General features: G+C 40.5%; 1 protein-coding gene across 9 annotated transcripts in view; it reads left to right on the forward strand.

Moving 5' to 3' along the window:
- Positions 1-25,353, forward strand: part of PICK1 (protein interacting with PRKCA 1) — a 282,950-nt gene that overhangs the window by 60,334 nt on the left and 197,263 nt on the right. For all 9 annotated transcript variants that reach the window (XM_067147396.2, XM_067147392.2, XM_067147394.2 and 6 more), the window contains one exon: positions 24,380-24,508. In XM_067147396.2, coding sequence (XP_067003497.2) covers positions 24,380-24,508 — 129 coding nt within the window. The remainder of the gene's footprint in view (positions 1-24,379; positions 24,509-25,353) is intronic.

Genomic DNA, 25,353 nt, shown 5'->3' on the forward strand with positions numbered 1-25,353 from the left:
CAATACCAAATTCCTCTTCCTATAAGTGAGTACTGTATTTCCTCGGGTATTAGACCCCCCCCCCCCCCGCCCCGACTTTTCGTGATAAAGGAAATGAAATAAAATAAAGCTCCTATATAAGATCCCCCAACGTAATTCGCCAGAGAACAACGGTTATTGTAGGCAACCTACTGTGGCCAACTTGGTAACATTTAAAAAACTCCGTGCTAAGGCGCGAGATCTCATTCACCAAAGTAAGAAAGCTTCATGGGAGAGATATGTGTCATCTGTGACATCATATACTCCATCATCTCAAGTGTGGACTAAACTTCGACGTATTTTGGGTATCCAAGGATCATCTTCTGTACCAGGAATTTCCATTGCAGGCAGTATCGTCACTGAACCACTCTCGGTTGCTAACCATCTTGCAAGTCATTTCGATGATGTGTCTGTCTCCGGGAATTACTGTCATGATTTCCTCGCTCTGTAGCGGGAGGCAGAACGTCATCACCTTAGTTCTGCCACTCGAGCTTCAGAGGACTATAACGTGCCCTTTATGGAGTGGGAACTCCGCACTGCCTTGGCACTTTGCAAGGACACGTCTTCTGGGCTAGACAATGTCCATAACCAGATGTTGAAACACCTTAGTGAGGATAGTCTAATATATCTCCTTCGAGTGTTCAACCAAATCTGGATAGAGGGTGAGTTTCCATCTCAGTGGCGAGAGGGCATAGTTATTCCTGTCCTCAAGCCGGATAAGTATGCAGGAAGCTATAGACCTATTTGTCTCACTAACTGCTTGTGTAAGATATTTGAGAGGATGGTAAATCACCGACTTGTGTGGTGTCTGGAGAAACAGTGGCTTTTGTCCGAGTACCAATGTGGTTTTTGAGCCGCTCGCTCAACCACTGACCACTTGATAGCCTGGAGAGTTCTACCCAGGATGCATTGTTTTCTTCGACTTAGAAAAGGCCTATGGCACCACATGGCAATATGGGATCCTTTCAGTCCTGCATCTGTGGAGATTCCAAGGTAACTTTCTGGTACTTATTGCAAAATTTTTGTCCCTCCGTCTATTCCGTATCCAAGTTGGGAGGGCATATTCGCAATACTACGTTCAATACAATGGAGTCCCACAGGGATCGGTTCTTAGTGTCACTCTGTTTAAGATTGCCATAAACGGTATTGTCGTTCCTGCTAGTTCAGCAGTAATACCATTGCTATATGTGGACGATTTTGCTCTGCATTATAGTTCGCATAATATGGCAGTCGCAGAGCGGCAATTGCAGCAAGCTATTAGGAGAGTGGAACAGTGGACTTTAGAACATGTCTTTCAGTTTTCAAGTGAGAAGACCACTGCAGTCCACTTTTGCCGGACACGTACTCTTCATGCGGATCCTGAGCTTTTGTTAGGGAATGTTGCTCTTCCTGTAGTTGACACTTACTGATTTCTTGGGCTCCTTTTCGATAGCAAATTATCATGGGCGCCACATGTGTGGCAGTTCAAATTGCAATGCACCAAGAAGTTGAGTATCTTGAAGTTTCTTAGCAGGTCCGCAATCTTAATATCTTTTCTCGCGTTCTGTGTAGTGTTAGCGGGTATCAGTGAGTATTTGTGCATTTAATTGGTGCGGTGGTTGTGTGAACGTGTTATCTTAAGAGTCTAGAGCTTGTCTTAATTGATTTGAGGGCATAATTTTATTTCATTTTATTGCCCTAAGTGCCTCCATGCTGGATTTTGTTACAGTTGCTCCATAGATAAATTACTAAGAGTGTATTTTGGTTGCTAACCTTGCCCTAACAACCACCCACTCGCTAAATTTGCTTGGTCTCCATAGATACTACCAACTAGATATATAACTCCACTCTTCCATTGAGGCATTTCTAAGGCAACAGATCTTTGCCTACTGCTGGGAGCCATCTTGGTGGTCTGCGATAATACAATAATGGGAGTAGGATGAGTCGTTGCAGTCCATCTAGCAACAATAATATAAGAACTCGGCAATATTGAGTTCTCTAGCTTCTCTTACTCCAACTCCAAGCACGTAACCTACAAGAGGAGCCCTTGTTAAACTGAGCAACCCAGTGGAATGTTGGGTATCCAACCCCAGCGGGAAACTGAGTCAGTGAGCAGATCAGTGCAGGAGAATCACCACTCTATCATCCACTAAAGTGTGGTGATTACTATGGCATGTATGGCATGCTGTACTGCTTGTAGCCATAGGAGTGCTATCAGAGATAGTCGGCAACTAGAAAGACGCTCCTGGAGGATACCATCTTAATCTCCAAATGTCGAATAAGGTACAACTCCAACTACACCTGATTATGTCTATGAGGTCTCTCAGCAGTTTTTGGATCTCCAGTCGTCGTAGGCTCTATGCCACTGGGCCAGCGTCCCGAAACTGTTAAGGGCCGTGTGACTGTTGATGTGCACCAGCATTCCCACGTAAAAAGATTCCACGCACAGGCGTCATTCGGAAAGCAACATCATCTGCTCAATATTAAAGTCCTGCGGCGATCAGCAAGTTGCGAAAGGGGAAGGATAGTGTAATCTGGGAGCTCCTAGTGATGAGTCGGCACGCAGGCGGCGAGTATGTGATCGCCGTTTTGCTCAAGGACAGACTGTAGAGCAACTCGTGTGCTACACCCGTGACTGAGCAGTCCTATTTAGGATCCCCTCTGCTCACCCTGAATGGGGAGGGGGCTATAAAAGGTGCCCTAAACATAGGCAGTCTAACTTCTCACCTGACTGGATTACCGCGTTCAGTGGGTGCACCAATTCGCGGTAGAAACAAAAGAAAGATTTGCAACATGAATATAGCTACCTGGAATATTCATACTCTGATGGACACTGATGTAGATAACCGTCCAGAGCGACGTACAGCAATAATAAGTCTTGAGTTGAAGAAATACAACATTGATATCACTGCTCTTAGTGAAACTAGGCGCGCTGGAGAAGGACAACTCAAGGAACATGGCGGTGGCTGTACATTTTTCTGGAAAGGAAAAGATGAAAATGAATTAAGAATTCATGGAGTAGGTTTTGCAATTAAGAATGAGCTCATTCACAATCTTGAAGAGTTCCCATCTGGAATTAATTCTATAACCAACTTGATGAACTCCTGTCGAACATACCCAAGTCAGATAAGCTTATTCTGCTGGGAGACTTTAATGCTCGGGTTGGCAGAGAATCATTACTTTGGCCTGGAACTATTGGTAAAGAGGGTGTAGGCAAAATCAACGCCAATGGAACCCTTCTACTCATGAAGTGTTCTGAATATGATCTTGTCATTACAAATACACTCTTCCGCCAGAAGGATAGATTTAAAACAACATGGCAACATCCCAAATCAAAGCACTGGCACTTAATCGACTACATTATTGTCCGCGCCAGAGATAAGCGCGATGTTCATATAACCAAAGTTATGACCGGTGCTGATGATTGCTGAACCGACCACCGCTTAGTTCGATCTGTGATGGCTATACAGGTTCCTCCAAAACGGCGGATTCAGGGGAAGGCGATAAAACACAAACTAAATACTGAACAACTTAGGAACAACAGTATCAAATCTGCCTATCAAGAACTATTGGCTGATAAACTTCCAAATGAATACCCAGAAGATATTGAACAGCATTGGTCGTTATTAAAATCAGGTATTATAGCAGCTGGCAAAGAAGCAGTTGGTGTTAATAAGAGGAAACATCAGGATTGGTTTGACGAGAATGACAAAGAAATATGTGACCTAATTGATGAAAAGTGGAAAACCTACAGCGCGTGGCAAAATGATCCAAATTCATTTCCCAAGAAACATAGATATCAACAACTCAAAACAGAAGTGCAGAAGAGATGCAGGATGATCAAGAATGAATGGTGGATAGGTAAATCAGATGAAATGGAGAATTTAATCGCCTCCAACAACACTAGTGCCTTCTTCAGTGCTACCAAAGCAATTTATGGTCTCTCTACCAAAGGTCTTAATTGTCTAAAATCCAAAGACGGTACTGAAGTTCTTAAAGACCCTAACTCGATAGTTTCCCGTTGGAAAGAACATTTTCAAGACCTCCTGAACAGAAACTCACATGTCGAGGAAGATGTGTTTGCTGATATTCCACAACAGCCAATTCAAGATCACTTAGGTGAAGTTCCTTCTATTCAAGAAATTGAGAAGGCCATTCATCAGCTGAAGAATAAAAGGTACCTGGACAAGATGGAATTCCAGCCAAGCTCTTCAAGGAGAGTGGTCCTTTGCTAATTCAGCATACACACATGTTGATTGTGAAAATATGGAACATGGGAACAATCCCTGCTGATCTACGGGATGCTTCCATCATCACTATCTTCAAGAAAGGGGATAAGACTGTGTAACAATTATAGAGGAGTATCATTACTCTCTGTTGCAGGAAAAATTCTTGCTAGAGTATTGTCTAATCGTCTACTGCCATTGACTGAAATGTGCCTACCAGAAACTCAGTGTGGTTTCAGGCCAAACAGAAGTACAATTGATATGATTTTCAATTCAAGGCAAGTGCAGAAAAAGTCTAGAGAGCAAAACCAACCCTTGTACATGGCTTTTATAGATCTTGTCAAGGCGTTTGATTCTGTTAATCGAGAAGCTCTATGGAGAATTCTAGCTCTGATCGGATGTCCAAAAAAATACATACAGATACTCAGACTGCTACACGACGGCATGTTTGCCACTGTTCTTTCTAATACAAAACCAGGAGACCCTTTCCGTATTTCTACTGGACTCAAGCAAGGTTGTGTAATTGCTCCAATATTGTTCTCACTATTTGTTGGAACTATACTATACCTTGTGGATGATAAACTGCCATCAGGAGTAGAACTTCTGTATAGAACTGATGGAAATTTGTTTAATATTAACAGACTGCGAGCTAAGGTGTCCTCATTGTCAGTTATAGAGCTTCAGTACGCAGATGACAATGTTATCTTAGCCAACACAGAGGAAGATCTGCAATCAATCCTCAATGCTTTTAATCAAGCATATGAAAGTATCGGACTGAAAATGAATATTGATAAGACTAAGATCATTTACCAGCTGGCACGTAATTCCAATAAGAGAACTCCGACTATTACAATCAATGGCCAGTCTCTGCAAAACATAAATCATCCCCACCTTGGAAGCCATCTCTTGACATGTGCAAACATTGATGCAGAAATCCAATACCGTTTAAGATGCGCTAGTGCGGCTTTCGGTCGTCTCCTAAGAAGAGTGTTTGACAATCATGATATCAGTGTGAGAACCAAACTGTACATTTACAATGCTGTTGTAATTCCTACTCTTATCTATGGTTGCGAGACCTGGACAACCTACAGGAGAAACCTAAAATGCCTGGAAAAATACCATCAACGATGCCTGCGGAGAATACTGAAAGTTAAATGGCAAGATCGTTGAATGAACATTAGCATCCTCGAGGAAGCCAACACTACAAGCATAGAGGCAAAGATAGTCAGGCATCAGCTACGCTGGGCTGGTCATATCGTCCGCATGCCAGATACACGCCTCCCAAAGAAAATCTTCTACTCCCAACTAACGAATGGCCAGCGTAACCATGGAGGGCAGCTTAAACGATATGAGGATGCTCTAAAGTATAATCTTAAAAGATGTCATATTGATACGATCAACTGGGAAACTACAGCCGAGGATAGGCCCAAATGGCGTAGCATTGTATACAATGGAGTTGAACATCTTGAAAAAGATAGGAGAAGATTAGAAGCTGAGAGGAGGAACCGCAGGAAAGAACAAGCGAATGCGAGGGATGGCATTCTTGCACAACCATCTGCTGCAACTACTATTGTGTGCTGTCACTGCAATAAAATCTGTGCATCCGGAATCGGACTGTTCAGCCATCTGAGACGACACAATTAATATGTCCAAATGACATTGTATTTATATACTACATATTCGTTGACGAATAAATGCCTATGATGATGATGAATTGGGGTGCAGTCTACACGGTGCTCCTACGATTCTATAGGGCATATATATTATCCAGGTTAGACTATGGCAGTGCAGCATATGGATCAGCAAGGCAAAGCGTCCTTGCAAAACTGAATAGTATCCACCACAGTGGGGTCAGCTTGGCGACAGGAGCTTTTCGTACAAGCCCCCCATTGCTAGCCAGCTCGCTGAATCTTTTGTGCCGCCTTTATGCCTGAGGCGCCAGCAAATGCTTCTGTCCTATGCTGCAAATTTGCGACAGATGCCGCTTCACCCAAGCTATCCTTGCGTATTTCACAATGGAAACCATCCGCTGTACGATGCTCATCCTCGAGCAATGCGACTGGTTGTAATATGCTTGGATAGCAGTTACAGAATGTTTGATGTACCTTTGGTTCCCTGCCTTGTCAGACGACCAAGTTGGGTACCTCCGTGGATAATACAACGACCTGAACTAATCCTGGATCTGCACACTGGCCCAAAGGAAAGCACGGACCCTTCGATTTATCGGAGGCTCTTTCTGTCTGTTGTTGGCCGGTATCCAGATTCAGTCGTCGTTTACACGGATGGTTCAAGGACGGAAACGAAGGTGGGCTTGCGTTTGTTGTCGACAATGATAGGTTTCTTTTTGCTCTACCGGAAACCTGTAGTTTGTACACAGCAGAGCTCTATGCTATCTGTGAAGCTCTGCGGTACGCACTGTCCGATGAGCGCCGATACTTTCTTATGTGTACTGACTCCTTGAGCTCGCTGCAGTGTGTGAACCTGGTCGATATGCGCCGTAGGCTTAACCTCCAGAGTACAATCCCCTCATCCTGTAAGGTGACAAGCAGTCAGCAGACCTCGTCATCTGTTTTATGAGGGATAGTGATCTTTTTTTATTGTGTGTAATGATGTCCTTTGTCCTAGTGTTTGTGAATTGTCTGTGTATTCTTTGTCTTTGACAGCCTCCAAGTGGAGGAAGATTTTGAAAATAAAATAAAAATGTTAACTGCGCTTTTATCCCATTGATTTTATTTTAGTTTTTGTTTGCGTATTTTAATATGATATATTAACTTCTAACTTGAATTATATATATATCTGTACTTCCGGGCAATGCCTTATTCCTTTGTCACCTGTATTTTCTATTATTTTATTAGAAAATAAGGCATTGCGAATTAGATCCACTGATTGTTTTAGTATCATAATAATTTTTCATCACCATTTTTTTAAACTCTTGTCAGTGGATACATTTTAAAATTTTAATTATCATATCATGTTGTCCATCTCGTTCCATTTGGGGCCAATGACCTTAGATGTTAGGCCCCTTTAAACAACAAACATCATCACCAGCATCAAATTTCAGTGCTTCACCAGTATTGATCACCTCCTCTACCTGGACATTATCCTTATCTCCAAATATATTTATATACTGTTGACTGAATACTTCTGCCCTCTGTAAGGCCTCATACACTCCCATTATTCATTAATGATCCCTGTAATGCCTTTCCTGGAACCTATTTCTGCCTTAAATTACCTATCCAGACCCTTCCATTTTTCCCTAAAATTCCTATGACTGGCAATTATGTAGCCAAAATGTTATCCTTAGCTGAATATTTGCTAAATTGCTTGTGTTTCTCAAGAGTAACAGTAAGGGGGAAATGGAAAGGAACAAACAAGTGCAATTCAAGTCATATAGAAAGATAGGAGGAATGAAAGGAACACATAACATTGTTCCTGTCTTTCTCTAGATGACTTGTCCAGTCTTTAAAGAGCTCTTCACACATAGAAAGTTGATGTTGCCCTAAATGAAACGTGCCACATGAGAGCTACACTACTGGACAAGCTTTATAGAGCAGCAGGCGTCTCTCCACCAACCATCAGAAGATCAGCCCATGAATGCACTGAAAAATTCAATCAGACCTTTGATGAGAGGCACATTACGTTGGAAGTATCACAAGGCAGGCGTTGAGCTGGAATCCACAAGGTAGTCGCAGGCAAGGTAGACTGAAGAGAACCATAGACAGGGAGATTGCTGGAGTTAACAAGACGGGGGGGGGGGGGGGGGGGGGTGAAAGCATTGGTGGCAGATAGAACAAGCTGGAGAATTTTTTTCGAGGCCCTATGTTCCACCTGGAATTAAAGGAAATAAGTCAAGTAAGTCACATTATGTTGGGGGCAGACAATATCTTCTGCAGACTTAGAAGGTTGAAATCAAGTTGTTTGTCGGAAAGTAAGTATAGACCCTCCAATCTTGTATCCACTTCAAGAGGGGGAGCAAGCAGTTTTAGAGCTGGACTGGAAAAAGTGAAAAACACAACCGGTTGTGATCAGGAGTAGCTCCAGTGAAGACTAGACTGGTAAGATGGGATGTTAATGACAAAGATGACCTCCTATGGGGATGTGGCCAAGTTCAAGATATGATCCACTTTCTGAACTGCCTTGCCTGTCCGTTCCAGTGTACTCTTTAAGGTGGGGGGATGGGAAACAACCCAGGAGTTCAGATAGCCCAACACTGGGCTGAAAGACTTGAAAAGAAATGTCTCAACATGAAAAGTAAAATGGAAATGAAGAAAGGAAAAATATGGAGGAGAGTACGACTTGCTTCTCGGACTTTTAGTTAATTGACATTTATCATTCTAGTAAGCTGACATTCAAAATATATGTTTATGCTGCTTGGAAGGATGTGCATCATGTGTAATTTAGTTAAATCGCCCTGGTATTATCTGCCTGACAACACATGTCCTTGCACAGCCAAATTCCTGAGCCTGTGGTTGGTTGCTGTGTGGTGCGCCTTTGAACTAACAAACTTATTAGCCACTTTGTAGTGCATTACTCGGTGATGTACACCTACAGTCTCCTCTAAATTAAATTGATCATTATTAGAGTCCGGATTTCCATGCAAATGCATGTTTTTAAATAAGCTAGCTACACTTCTCAAACTTTGCAAATATTCGTTTTACGGCTTAACAATTCCAAATAACCGTTCTTTTTCCGTGCATGTTTGCATGTTTTGGCATTTTTCGGAGAAAATTCATGCATAATGCATATTTGGAAGATTTTGGATTTAATAGCGCATATTTGGATGTTTAATATTGCATAATATGACTTTTATTCTGACTTTGATGCATATATATTGTTAACTTGCATCATAGTGCATTTTCTGAATGTTAGTTTGCAGAATTTGGGACAAATTTTCACGTTGTAGGCTACAGCATGTCTATTACTGAGAGACGGAGAGAATGTATTCCTGGCATCCTATGTGGCAACCATAGTTAGTAGCCTACATATGGTACAGGTCCTACAGTATAATGCAATTAACCAAACACTTATCTGTTGCTTGAGTAAACAATGACGTAAGTCGGAAGGCCCCACGTCGAAATCTAATTCTTAGGAATAAGTTGTCCCAGTTTTACAGTTGTACATTGCTATAAATTAAACCGTAAATTGTGCATTGATCATTGACGGCTCATTTTTCGTCTGTTAGACGAACAAAAGAAACCATGTTACGCACTTCTGTGGCGCCGCGTTATTGGGATAGCAGCTTACAAATTCTGGTTTTTCATTGAACCCTCTACCGTTGTTATCCTGGAATGTGCTACCCGGAACTCTCAATCGTCACACGTCTGTGTTATCGCAGCAAGCAATCGTTACCACTTATTGAGGACATTCAAATGTGTCTGCAATCATCGCATGGAGAAGCAGCTTCCGCAGATCGAGATAAGTTGAACAAACTAATTCGCTCAAATCCTGATTTTGAATTCGTCAAGCTTATAAAACATGTATTGTGGTGAAAATGCAAAAGACGTACAATTTGACCTCACTTTGTCCAAATGTCTTCATTGAATTATGCATCTATCACTTCTCGTGATGTAAAAAGATAATTTTCTGTGCTTAAGTATGTGCTGAATGATAAACGGATGAGCTTAAATCAAGACAATTTGGAGAAATTAGGGTAGTTTTTGTTCATGTTTCAAAAGGAACTAAATTTTGATAGTGCATATTTTCCAGTTTATTGTGCATGTTTTGCCGTATGATAGTGCATGAATGCATGCATATTTTGAGATTTGATAGTGCATGGAAATCCGGGCTCTAGTCATTATTATGAAGTGAATAAACTCTTGTTAGCATAGCTATTAAATTGATTGTTACAAATTAAACACATACTTTATGATTGGGTACCAGTCACTAACAAATGTGACAGTTTGGTAGAGCATTCTCTAAGGTGTGGGGTAATATCTTACTCAACATTATACCATAGTACAGGATTTGTAGGAGGAAAATGTGGTTAAATTTCCACATTGATTTAAGATTACTTTAGGATGTTTTCTAACTCAACAAAATTTTATTAACTTGAATTTAAATGAACTATAGTGAGATCATCATTACAGAGAATTGAAACTTAAAGAAACATGAAATAAAAATGTAAATGAAGCTATTGACATTTGTTTGAATTAAAAGATCATTGGAACATATCTATTAATCTTCACAATATGTTATCGCTCCACTGGCTTGTGTTATCTTAAACAGCCACTGGACGGTTTGCCAAGTCTTCCCCATGGTTATTGACATCCGATGACCTGTCTTTGGCTCTCTCATATGTCTATCCTCTTATGTAAGCAGATATTGTATGATCAGTCCTGATGACCTACTTTCATGTAGGTGACCTAATGCCACCACACTACCTAGTTTTGGTTTCATCAATGGAAAAACTAACCAGATTCAGTGCTTGTTATATTTAGCAGAGATGGCAACTACTACTGATTTTCTTTAGTTTCTATGGATTTCTCAAATGTACTATGGCAGTATGGAAGCAGTATTGATTATTATGGACTTCACAAATTCGATGGGTTAAAACTCCTTTTATTGTGTCCAAATGGGAAGTTATGTGCCGTGATTTGTAAGAAGCAAATGTATTAATTCCGAAAGTAAATGACTCTGATCCAACCCTAGTTTATATGGTTATAAGAATTGCGCAGCATTTATTATCTTCACAAATGTAAATATGCAACACCATTGACTGAAAGTTTGAAGGGAATACCGTCACTCCAGGAATGCAGTACGACTAGTTGTATACCAACTCTGCAACAATAACAACTATAAACAGTCCTGAATGAATAAATAAGCAATGTTAATCCAATACAAGCAATAACATTTCAAACCTACTTACCTTAATGCAGAAGACAATGCAGTTCACTGGCTACCTCAAAGAAATTTTGCACTCTTGTCTTAACAGGAAATATACTCTTTAAAAGAATTTCCGTCACATTGACGTGCCGCTGTAAGTAGCTGTATCATGGATGAAGAGTGTAATTTCAAGCGCTGTTTTTAAATTTTCAATTTTCCCCGCGAATATGAAAAGCTTAGGTTTTGTATGGTACATCGCATAGGAGACTCGCTATTAAAATATAGTTTGGAAAAAAAATTACAAAATGGCAACATTTGTTTACAACCTTTGACTGTGAGTGTAACATCTTTTCCAAATGCTTTCCCTGCATGTGTGTTCAATTCTCTTTTCTATTACCTCTAGTTTAGCAATGAGTTGCCTGTTTGTTACAAAATAGTTGCCTATAGCACATCAGCTTGAAAGATATGCACCAGGCCTATCCTGAGGCCCCATCCCATTATTATTATTATTATTATTATTATTATTATTATTATTATTATTATTATTATTATTATTATTATTATACATTTGTTTAGCCCCGTAAGGAGCACATAGAACCATTAAATAGCACTGGTATTCTTCATCTTCTTGTTCTTCTTATCTTCCCAATATCTGACTGGTAGTAACAATAATGGTAAACGTAGAAGCAACAGTACTAGTATTGTTACTAGTAACCATAGTAGTAATTGTTTGGCCTTATTTCAGCAGCTGAGTGTTTAGATATAGATTACCATTCTTACAAAATCTGCAGCGAGCCATCATACTGAAAAGTAAGAAAGCATTTTTACTGGAGACATCGTTAGTATGGTAATCTACAGGGTGACTAATTTGAAAGTTCAGAACGGAGTGCCGAGGATTAGGCGCGCTGGGAAGCGGAGACAGCAAGCGCAGTGCCCGCCATGACAAGCAGGCATAGTCGACTTAAAGAAGCGGCACGATTACGCCTATAGAAACTAAACGAAACTGAACTCACCGGCTACATAGATGCTCTGGACAAATAAGTAAATGAATAAACAAATCCATAAATCAACTAGGAAATTAAACTGAATTCGCCAGTAATAAATAAATATATAAACAAATAAATCAATCAACTAGGAAATTAAACTGAACTCACCAGTATTTACAGACAATGCAGAAAGTGATCTCCTTCAGCTGCAATGCAAGCTTCACATCTGGTAATGAGATTTTGAAACACACTTTGTAGTTCATGGACACCGATAGAACGCACAATGTTCCTAATTTCACTTTTTAATTCTTCAGCAGTTCGAGGATCATTCCTGTAAACTTTTCCTTTAAGATTTCCCCATAGATAAAAATCACATGTGCTTAAATCAGGCGAACGAGGGGGCCATAAGCAAAATCGTATTCATCATCGAACATTTCCCGTATCCGTCGCACAGAGCTACACGCCGTATGGGCCGTTGCACTATCCTGCTGGAAATAGCCGTACCTTTTCTCTTCAGTCAGTTCAGCAAAAAATGGTTCCAGAATATTGTGAATATAATGGTCAGAAGTAATCGTGTCCTGAAAAAATATCAGACCGATTATTCGTCGGGTACTGATAGCGCATCACACACCCACCTTCACATCGTGCAGAGGTCTCGGCTGTAAAATGTGCGGGTTGTCTGTATCCCAGATTCTATTGTTCTGTGAATTGACATATCCACTCAAATGAAACCAGGCTTCGTCGGTCATAAAAAGAAAGTTTGGATCCACAATACCGTCGTGGACACTATTATTAGCCAATTGCAAAATCATATTATTGCATTGAAATCTGTAGGCAGTATGTTATGGACTGAATGAGTCCAATATGATCGTAAACGTAACAGTTTTTTTGCATTACGTGCTGAAGAAGGTGAAATACCACTTTCCTGAGCTACTCTCCGAAGCGACTTTTGTGGACTGACCTAGAGTCTTGCCTGTATATCTTCTAACCTCTCCCATGTGAGAACTGTTCTCCTTCGCTTCTTTTTCTTATTGATTACGGAACCAGTACTACGCCACTTGTAAACAAGCTGATGCACGTAACGTTTTGATGGTACTGTCTACGGGATTTTCAAAGGCACCTTTTAACTGGTTTCTTCTTCTTGTGCAAATAACACTCGACCAAAAATATTCTTTGCTCTATAGTGTATTTAACCACCATAGTAATAACCTCATAACACACCCTAAAAGTCCAATATTTTCTAACTAACTGAGGGACAGAGTGCTAAAGAGCTGCATGCTGCAGTGAACACTTCTTATCTCGCTGTGTTGACAGAAGCCATATGGCGCTCGCTCGGGACTTCCCACGGCATGGGAGAAGAAGTCTGAATACTTAAATTATTCTCCCTGTATATACAGTAGTACCTCTTTTTAACAAATCTCAGGGGAATTTGAGATTTCTTCCTTAAAAAGGGGTTTTCCTTAAAAGGGGTTCAAAGAAAATAGGCTATATATCACAAGAAAAAATAATACATTTAAGTTTGTAACTAATGTAATGTCAAGAAATACTGTAATAAATGAACTCAAATTAACACAAGAATAACAGAAAATATTTACAAAACAGCCGATGTAACAAATTCCTTAGTGGACCATTGGCAGCACAACCTGCAGCAAGGAAAAGCGAAACAGGTATTACTCACCTGCAGTTTTAAATTGAAGGAACAGAGACCTAACATGATTTTAAAGAGATTTGTGAAAAATAGAGCATGAGAATAAGCATATTAACCTTCAATTTCTGAAATAGTCCAGTATAGTAGTTTGCTTCCTCTTGCCCATATGTCTCACAGAAAGAAGTTTTCTCTCAATTTGGTTGAGACTGTTGATGAGATCTTCATCAGTGTTGAAGGAGGAGAAGTACTGGCAGGCAATATCCAGTCCCTCCACTGCTGCTCCAAATTTTGGTTTTGCTAGATCTTCTTCTTCCTCTTCAGTACTTTGTTTGCATTGTCACAAAGGTCTCCAACATCTATCTGTGGTGCTGAGATAGGGAAATCGTCATCACAAGTAACAAATTCTTCGAATGTTGTGGCACTCGATTCCTTTGATACAACCCTCCAATCTTCCCTAATGTCATCAGTAGTGTGAAATGGCACCAAAACCTGCATGGCTAAAGCACTTTTGAATAATGTCTGTTGTGACTAGTTGCCAAGCTGCTACAAGCTAGGGTTGGGCAGACCGGAACATTCACTTGTTCCGCAACATTAGGAGCTTGGGGCGGAGTGTTTCGGTATAGAGTGCCGAGACACGGGACACAGAACACAGGACTGTAACTGCGTCCTAGAGAGAACTTCGAGAGGCAACAGGACATGCTCCGCTTCAGCTGGAATGTGCCTGAACCGAACGTGCTGTGCCAAGGCCGCACTAGATAGATTAGTTGGCCTTGGCTGTGTCTGCCTGTCGATACCGGCTGTGTGCCGCCCTTTGTTGGAGTGTCAACATTTTTCATCCAGTTATATCTTTAATTCCAAAGCGATGACCCATGTTTTTCTTGGGCTTAAAAGTTTCCTTAAAGTCCAAATTAATTTTTAACTTCACTCCCCGAGAAAGTGTTGAGGGAAATTTTCGAGATATTGAAGAAAGTAAATGGAAGTTGAGAGGGAAGGAATTCGAAGTGCAGAGAGCATAACAGCACGAAAGTACATCAATGTGTTCATCCAGTTGTATTTTTAATTCCAAAGCGACGACCCATATTTTTCTTGGGCTTAAAAGTTTCCTTAAAGTACAAATTAATTTTTAACGTCAATCTCCGAGAAAGTGTTGAGGGAAATTTTCGAGATATTGAAGAAAGTAAATGGAAGTTGAGAGGGAAGGAATTCGAAGTGCACAGAGCACTAAAGCACCTAAAGCAGTGCAGTGCAGAGCAGATTTTTGTAATCCACACAAATCATTGCACCATCGCAAACAGGGCAGGACAGAGCAGAGCAGGCCGGTTCTGCACCTACTTCCGCCTACCACGCGCAGTCTTCGAAACAGTTTCCTGCGCACGTGTCACGCAGTTAGTTAAGAAATGGAGGAGAAAATTACCACAGCCATTCAGTCTCACCATGTTTTGTAGGTACTATGTGAATCATGTGGACTGCAATGCAGTATGTACGTATGTATGTATGTATGTATGTATGTATGTATGTATGTATGCATGTTCGTGAGAAAATGGCTGAACAGAATTTAATGAAAATCGGTATGTAAATTCGGGGAATAAGGCACTACAGTCTAGGCTATAAATCATTTTATTCACGCTGCGTAACAAGGTAGTTTAGAGAAAGGTCTAAAATGTAATCCACCGAGCAAGTGGCCGTGCGGTTAGGGTCGCGCATCTGTGAGCTTGCATTCGGGAGATAGTGGGTTCGAACCCCACTGTCGGCAGCCCTGAAGATGGCTTTCCGTGGTTTCCCATTTTCACACTAGGCAAATGCTGGGGCTGTACCTTAATTAAGGCCACGCCCGCTACCTTCCCAATCTTCCACCCTTCGGTCGCCGAAAACCTTCGATATGTTAGTGCGACGTTAAACAAACAGCAAACAAAAGAATGCAATCCTCATATATCTATGAAACAATCCGTGACCCAAGTTCTCGCAACATATAGGACAAAGATCTAATGCTGATTATGGAGAGCATCATCGCCGACTCCGTCGCCGTCATCCATCATCACATTTATGTGAAGAGATAAATACGGAAAATCATTTATCATGTCTTGTCAAATATAAATGCAAACGCGTTCACAACAGATTGTCAATGTTGATTGATTTTAGTATCTTGTGTCTTGTGACAACTAGATGAAAATCTAGCAGTACATTTGTAAATACATATTTTTCCCTCACCTCCACTGTGATCCTATTAATGAATTTACCATGCAAGTTGGTCATGCGGTTAGGATCGCCTTGCTATGAGCTTGCATTCGGGAGATAGGGGGTTCGAACCCCACTGTCGGCAACCGTGAAGATAGTTTTCCGTGGTTTCCCATTTTCACACCACGCTAATGCCTTAATTAAGGCCACGGTCGCTTCCTTCCCATTCCTAGCCCTTTCCTATTCCATCGTTGCCATAAGGCTTATCTGTGTCAGTGCGACGTAAAAAATATAAAAAATAATCATGAATTAAATTCTTTGCTTAGTCCATATGAACGCCGAACATCGGTAACATAGAAATATTGTTCAGTCTTGTAAACTGGCGAAGGTGGTTGTTTTTATTGCGATTGTCTTAAGCTGAATAACCGCGTTGCCATCAGCACAAGGGAAATTGTGAAGATGACTAAGAAAATGAGAAAAATCGCGAATGCTTGAAGAAAAAGAAAAAAGCCTCTTTATACTGGATGACCCATTATCACAGAGTCTAAAGAAAACATGTTATTTCTGAAAACCGACGAGACCCTGCGTGGCAATGTGCGCTCACATCCACTTCGCAGTTTCGTAAGTTTCGCAAGTTTCGCGCTGTTCTGCTCTGCTCTTCCCTGCTCTGCGGCCAACTGCTTCTCAATGTGCGCCCGGCCTAACAGCACAAAAGTACAACAATGTATTCATCCAGTTATATTTTTAATTCCAAAGCGACGACCCATATTTTTCATGGACTTAAAAGTTTCCTTAAAGTCCAAATTAATGTTTAACGTCAATCCCCGAGAAAGTGTTGAGGGAAATTTTTGAGATATTAATTACTCACTAATTACTCACAATACAGTCCAACACATTCAAGATTCAACTGGTAAAAATATTCTTGAATTGGTTACTTTTAAACACCTGCACTGCCATTGTAACCGTGTTATGTGTATTTTATATTGACCGGAAAAATCTTAACCTAAAAGCAGCCTTTAAACATGATTAGTGGGCGTGAATTTCAGTGTTCCGACTGTTCGTTCACGTTCCCTGCAGCTTTATGCTGGACCATGGCCATAACTACAGACAGGCACACACCACACAGCACGTTCCGTACAGGCACATTCCCAGTTCCCACTGGCGCAGAGCATGTAATGTTGCCTCTCAAAGTTCTCTCCACACTGCGCAGTTCCAGTCCCGCGTCCCGTGCGCCCGCTGCACAGTTCAGCTAGTAGGCGAAGGGCAGTGCATAGTGGCGCTTCTGATGGGACAGCGAGTCAGTGTCTCCGGCTCGCTTGAGAATGTTTCAGAACAATTGACACTCGGTGTTCTGGAACAGCGAAACATAACTGTGCACCGGCACATTATACCGAAACAGGGATATAGTGCCCAACCCTACTACAAACATATGCATGGCTTGGAGTATATTCAAATTTCATTTCCTCATTTCTTTCGAGGAAAGAAATAGCTCTTTGAACCAGGGTCTTCCTGTACTTCACTTTCACAGAATGAATAATGCCAAGGTCCAAAGGCTGCAGGTGACTAGTGCAGTTAGGAGGAAAGAAAACCACTTTGATATTCCTCAGGAAAGATGTATCTGAAGGATGAGCTGGACATCAGTCTATCTCCACGCTGTTAACACATAACAACGCTGTCAGTCTTTCTTTACTTATTTTGCCTCCGTGGCATTTTTCTCTACGAACAGCATATATCTTGGACGGGAACAAATTGTAAAACACTCCCGTTTCATCAACATTAAAAATATTCTTAGCATCATATCCTTCATGAAGTCGAGGTAATGTATTATTTTTCAGTACACAACTGTATCGTCGTTAACTTCCGCATTCTCACCGCACATGTTTTGGAAGAAGATATGAAATGGTTCAACCTTTCAATACTATTAAATTAAGAAATGTAAGTTTACATTCCTTTTCAATTCAAATTGGTACCGGTTTCGACCAGTATTTTTGGTCATCATCAGCTGATCACACGTAAGTGTAAAACAGTGCACAGATAAATAAAATAATTCTGTTAGTTGCTGTTAGTGAAGCACTAAAATCTTTAGGGAGCACTGAGCGTTGAAGTTTAGTCAATCACAAATAAGAGGCACAGGTAAAAAATGTGAAGTTAAGATGAAACCGTCAGATGCAGTTAACAGCTAACAGCAATTAACAGAATTATTTTAACTTCGCATTTTATTTAGCTGTGCATTGTTTTACACTTACTTGTGATCGGCTGATGATGTCCAAGAATACTGGTCGAAACCAGTACCAGTTTTAATAAAATAGGAATATAAACTTACTTTTCTTATTTTAATATTATTGAAAGGTTGAACCATTTCATGTCTTCTTTTAACTTAATAGTGAACTAACTTCAAAACGGAACACTATGAAATTGCATCCTGCTTCATGATGCCAAACAGCGTAGAGGGTGCCAAGTCATATTTTTTTGCCATCTGTGACAAAGGTACTTGGCTATCCCTTTTGTCATCACTAATGATGCTGATCTTTTGTTTTGTTGAAGAGTCAGCTTCTTACATTTAGCAGCCATAATGAACGTAGTCCGCCGTAACTCGCAGTACAACACTTATCACAGACACAAATGTAACTTGTAGCACAACGTGCAACACAGGAACAAAAACAGTGAATGAAGCTGTAGATATCACTGCTGTCTCAATCCTATATACTGCCCACTCTCTGGTGTGCGGTTAACATGCTGCTCAACACAAACGTCCGCTAAGGGCGCCAGCTAACACATCCAGTTTATCTCCGTACCCACGTTGTTGTGTTCCCCTGCGGTTGCGTCGGGTACTTATGTGTGTGTCTCTGACTGTAAAATGATGAATTGTTGTGTTCCTCTCTGTAGCCTATATCATAGCAAGGAATTCAAATTATTCAGGTGTGAGGTTTCATGAAATTCCCTCAAGTAAAGAACTTTTGGGGAAATTGGCTTAACGCTTTATCAACCAAGGGTAGTCAATGGATTCCATCCGATTATTCTCTGTTTGTAGCGTGAAATTTAGAGATGGAGACAAAAGATAAAACTAAAAGAAAAATATATTGAAGTCAGTATGCCTAGTCTGTCTGTTCAGACCAGGAAAACAGCTCCACGAAAGGCCAGACAGCGACAAGATATTTCTTTGGAACAAATCTATAATGCAACAAGCTCTTCAACCGCAGGAAATACATTGGATGACGAGTACGAAATACGTGTGAACAATGAAGTCTCAATCCCTATCAATATTCCAACGAGTAAGAATGACAGCAGTCACCAGAAAATCATACATTAGAGGCTCCATTTGAAAATTCTGAGACTGCGATAAAAGCTAACCATAATGGAAATTCGAACCCAGAAATTGATCATCTGAGTAAAGTAAAGGAAGCAGCTAAATATAATGAACAAAAGACCATTTATCTTTTAGATTAAATTAATATTTATTGCAAGACAAAAACAGTGTGGTCAGAACAAATCACATGGTACTGTGTGGCATGGAGAGTAGTATCTCAGTGTTTTAAAGTTTATAAAAATTTTGGAGAAGGAAAAGTGAGAACCTGTGTGACTCATCCATGTGATCCCAGTCGTAAATTTTTTTTTCTTTATTACGATTTGATGAAAAATGTGAGATCTAAGTTCCTAGACAGAGAAATGACAGAAATGGCACCATCACCTCCAAATATGTGAAAGAAGTTTGTCGTCTCCAGAGGGACTTGACATTCAAGCCTGTTCGGAATTATGAAAAGAAAAAAAACTTTGAACAGAGGAATTTGGAAAAGATGAATGTTCTGCTGTACAAATGTTTCCCCAGGAGTTACTGCTGCTATTCACTTCATAAAAGAAAAACATGCCCATTTATAAACAAGTTTAGATTTTCAGGCGGGGAATCGACGGTGTGTTTCATGGAATCATTTTACACATTTTTTACATTCCACGACGTCATTGACAGAACTCATCACATTCGGCAAAACAGTCCAGATTGTATGCATTTATATTCACCAGCAGATAAAATACTACAACAGTTGAATGATGATTTCACCGAGTACGTTAAAATAATTCAGTTGGAATCAAAACATGGAAAACTGAAGTTGTTGAATGAGATGGCAGATGCTGTCTCGCTAACTGTGAAATCTTTAGTGGAATCTGGTACAAAATGGGTTCTTTTATGCTCTCACTAGATATTTTCTGGTGGTGTAATAGAAGCTCTATTTAGTGTAGTGAGATTGGGTGGTAGATATAATGACATGACGGACGGACGCACACACTGCAGTATGTGCTATAAAACGTATCAGGATCAGCGAAATAGTGATAGAAAAGTTTGTGTGTCCACTGGTGGTAAATAACAGTGAGAAAATGACTTTAAAGGTGCTCCGTTACTCGTGTCTGGAAAATTCTGAAATATGCCATGCAGCAGTGGAATGATCCTCATATATCTGCTGTAACTGGTAAGATTTTGTATATTATACGTTACTATATTTTAAGCCAAGCTCAAATGTGAAATGTTAATTTCTGTATGTGCATTATCTTCTCAATTAGTAACGTGTTAAGAATTATTTTTCATTTTATATTGGTGTTACGGACGAATTCATTTAACCAACATGTGCTCTGGATGTGGTAAGTGCTGCTGTCTGCAATGTCAATTGTAAACAGAGATTGAGACAGCGGTGGTAGATATTTTCCAGTCTGCGCACTCCGCGTAATTCCTAGGCAGCGATTGGTGCTGCGAGACGGAAATTTGGTGTTGGTGTTGGCACATAGCTTATTCCTATCGAATAACATCAAGTGGTCTGCTCAGGGCTCAACATCTCCATCCAACTGACAAATCACCTTTAGCAGCATCATATCGTCCCTACTCTGGCAAACTAACGAATCTGCAAATTGTTGAAAGATTAGGAGAGCTGAAAGAAGTTGTGATTATTCATATCAAATCGATGTTTATATTTAATGATTGGTTTTATGTGTTAGGCATACAGAACGAGCTGCAGATGTGAAACTTTGTCAAAGGGTAGACAATATATAAATAATAAAATGTAGACCAAAACTTCAGAACTACAGATTCCCTAGTTTGTCACTTTTGCTAGTTTCCCAGAGTGGGGATGATATGTTCTCACTCCAAATGAACAGTGTGGAGAAATCTGGAATTGAACCCAGGCTTTTGGCACCCATTACATGAGGACATTAGAAATTGTATACCATTCCCTCTCCTGCCCTGCCAGCAACATTCTAACAGTGTTTTTTTTTTTCTTAACAGGATTCAAATAAGCTAATCACAGTGTCAGACCATAAAAACTTGATATTTTAATGGTCATGGCGACCATGCAGGTATGCTGGTGGAAGTTGATTGTCTTCAGAACTTACACTGAGTGGCCAAAAGTCGTGGGAAGACACTGATTTGATGTTAATAACGAGTTGCTTCTCTGCGAGCCCTCAAAACAGCAGCACTACGGCAAGGCATAGACTATACGAGGTGTTGGAATCATTCTGGAGGCATCTGGACCCCCCGTATCTTGCACTGCTACCCACAATTGGTCTTGTGTAGTTGGTGCGAGGTTCATGGAGCGTACATCAGCATTGCCAGCATCCCACAAGTGCTCGATTGGATTAAGATCAGGGGATCTGGAGGGTCAGTCCACGGTCGTAACTTCATTAGAGTGCTCCTCCAACCACCTGCATGCCACCACAGAGGGTGACATGGCGCATTGTTCTGTTAAAACATGGCATTTCCATCAGCGTAATCCTAGGGCCAGAAAGGGATGCAGTTGGTCTGAAAGAATGTCCACATAACGTGCACCTGTCAGTGCTCCCTGCAGCCAGACAATGGGACATCATTGCGACCATGAGAACGCCGCCCAGACCAGAACTGAGCCTTGACACAACCTTGTTGACACTCAGGATTCATAGCTTCATGGAGCATACGCCACACTCTCACTCGCCCATCAGCTCGATACAACTGGAACCGGGATTCATCGGACCACACCACACACCCCCACTGTTCCATGGTCCATTACCAATGTTCACAGGCCCATGCACGTCGTTGAGCTCTGTGTTGAGGTGTCAGCAAAGGGTCATCGGCTGGTGGAGCCTATGCAGTGCAGTTGGCTCCTTACAGTCCTGGTAGAAATGGGTTCCTGATTCCCAACATTCAGCTGGGCAGTGATCTGACTCACAGTAGCCCGTCAAGCGCCCAGTATGGTTCTGTGGAAGCAACATGATGTCCGTTCGTTCGTTAAACACCTGTGGTCTTCCTGTGCGGCGGTTTACGTGGGTAGTAACATTCTCTCTGTGATGTTGAAGATCCACCCTCAACACTGTTGATCTCGGAAACCCGAATTCGCGTGTTATCTCCACAATGCTATGACCCCTGTGCCATGCACTGATGATCATTCCACGTTAAAGTCGGTTAACTCGCAACGTTTTGCCATCTTCACGATACTAGTGTATGTGACAGATTGCTCAGCTATGCCTCAGCTAGCTGCGACGCTCAGGGGTTATACATGGCACATTTTCTAATGGGGCACCCCTTCCCATGACGTTTGGCCACTCAGTATATATTGAAAGTTACTATGGGGAATGTGATTTTGTCCAGAAAATACAAAATGGTAGCCGTTGCTTAAGAATTGTACTGCTGTTCAGGCTGATAGTCTGTTTAAGTAAAACCACTTGGAGATATCCTTGTTAGAATGAAAATGCACATACATTTCTCTAAATCAAATGCATGCGGACATGTTGGGACCTGATTTTCACTACTGATGAAGAGGTGTCAGAAGACATGAAGAACTGTAGTATCACTCAAGTCCAGCAAATTACAAGCAAAATCAACAACGAAAACATTAATTGCTCGTCATTATTTCTAGCTAGCTAGCAGGCTTGTGTTACTCTTGATATCATGATCATAGCCATAGGACTTCCAGTTTTACTGGAATCCAAACTACAAGGTCACAATTTTCAAGCAGTCGATGTTAACACAGAAAGTCAAGGGGAGGCCAAGACATGAATATGACAGATTAGATGTAAAGCTGCATCAAACTAGGTAGACAAGCTAGTTATTGGGCAACAGCCCTTGATATATTTCCTTTCTATAAAGCCTTGAATGGTATGGAGAGTGAAGGAGAATTTCCTGTTGTGTTTGTTTATCAGGAACTCAAGGGAGACTTCAATAGTTAGTCGGAACATAGAAAAAATGATGAACTCTTCTCAGAAGAACTCTTAAGGTTTCACTTTACTTTTTCCTGCCTGCTGGCTCTTCAGAAATGTGTGCGCGTGTGTTTTGTATTCAGGAATCATTCAAGACGAATATTTTCGCACTACAAGATGTGTGGTTAAGGTTATTTTTAATATGTATAACTTTCCCTGTTTTTATCTCCTTGTAAAATGTGTATTGTTTAATTTCCTGTTGTGTATGTTTATCAGGAACTCAAGGAAGACTTCATTAGTTAGTCGGAACATAGAAAGAATGATGAACTCTTCTCAGAAGAACTCTTAAGGTTTCACCTTACTTTTTCCTGCCTGCTGGCTCTTTAGAAGTTTGTGTGTTGTATTCAGAAGTCATTCAATGCAAATATTTTCGCACTGCAAGTTGTGTGGTTAAGCTTATTTTTAATATGTATAACTTTTGCTTTCTCAACGATGCATGTGTTTCTACATTCGTCCCTGTTTTTATCTCCTCGTAAGATGTGTATTATTTAATGTAACACCTTGTGTAAAAAATTGGGTTAAATGAAGGAGTTATATCATGTTCAAGTTCATGCTTTCACGTCTCCGCACAATATTTAAAGTGAAATTTACTGTTGGTCTTTATAGCTATTGTTGAGAGTGAAAGACAATTTCCTGTTGTGTATGTTTATCAGGAACTCAAGGGAGACTTCATTAGTTAGTCGGAACATAGAAAGAATGATGAACTCTTCTCAGAAAAACTCTTAAGGTTTCACTTTACTTTGTCCTGCCTGCTGGCTCTTCAGTAATGTGTGCGCGTGTGTTTTATATTCAGGAATCATTCAAGAAGATTACTTTCGCACTGCAAGATGTGTGGTTAAGGTTATTTTTAATATGTATAACTTTTGCTTTCTCAACGATTCATTTGTTTCTATATTCGTCCCTGTTTTTATCTCCTTGTAAGATGTGTATTGTTTAATGTAACGCCTTGTGTAATATAAATGCCTACATGCTGGCCTATTTCCCACATTTTAGCTGATGATGACGCAAAAACAGCGTCGAAACTAGTTCCAAGTGCAAATACATGTTATAAATAAACTATAACATTTTTTGTATTGAAAAGGTGGACCCTTTAAGTTTTCCTACTTCCATTCTCAGTTCAATACGGACAAAAATGAAATTCTTAGGTTTAAATTGAATGGTATAGCCTTGGTTATAATCCTTGACTAGTTCTATAAATGTTCCACAAGCCTCAGGACCCTGTTGAATACAGTATTACATGTATTATCATATTTGCATTGGAACTACCTATTGCATAAGAGTGCTATAATGATTTTTTATAATCGTTTATTTCACAGGTGTTTGACAACACCCCTGCTGCCAAAGAAGGCACTCTTCAGAGTGGAGATGAACTGGTTGGTGTAAACGGAGCATCTGTAAAAGGGAAAACTAAAGTTGAAGTAGCCAGGATGATCCAAGCATGCAAAGTGAGTGAGTTTCATACAATGAGATTGTTGATAAACTTGACCATAATAGGTGCTGTTATTTATTCCTATATTAACTTGTCTTAACTTATTAAAATCTATTTAAAATAGTATTGTGGTTAATTCCTCCTTGTCAATACACTTTCTGTTAATGAAACTACTTATTCATCAAACACATTTCGAGAACAATAAACATTCTTTTCATCAGTGATCATCCAAGTCTTACTTAATTACAACATCAAAGAATAAGAACAATACAACAATTTTAATTTGTTTACCTAAATTTAAAGAACTATTATGTTGTTGTTGATGTTTGAGTCATCAGTCCATGGACTGTTTTGATACAGCTATCCATGACACCCTATCCTGTGCTAACCTTTTCATTTCTACATAGTACGGCTCCATGGCTAAATGGTTAGCGTGCTGGCTTTTGATCACAGGGGTCCCGGGTTCGATTCCCGGCAGGGTCGGGAATTTTAACCGTCGTTGGTTAACTTCACTGGCACGGGGGCTGGGTATATGTGTCATCTTCATCATCATTTCATCCTCAGCACGATGCACAGGTCGCCTACGGCGTCAAATAGAAAGACCTGCACCTGGTGAGCCAAACATGTCCTCGGACACTCCCGGCACTAAAAGCCATACACCACTTCATTTCATTTCTACATAACTACTACATCCTATATCTGCTCTAATCTGCTTATCATATTCGTACCTTGGTCTACCCCTGCTGTTCTTAGCACCTACACTTCCCTCAAAAACCAACTGTACAAGACCTGGGTGTCTTAAGATGTGTCCTATCATTCTGTCTCTTCTTCTCGTTAAATTTAGCCAAATCGATCTCCTCT

Source organism: Anabrus simplex, chromosome 5 (assembly GCF_040414725.1).
Source record: "Anabrus simplex isolate iqAnaSimp1 chromosome 5, ASM4041472v1, whole genome shotgun sequence".
Taxonomy (NCBI): Eukaryota; Metazoa; Arthropoda; class Insecta; order Orthoptera; family Tettigoniidae; genus Anabrus; species Anabrus simplex.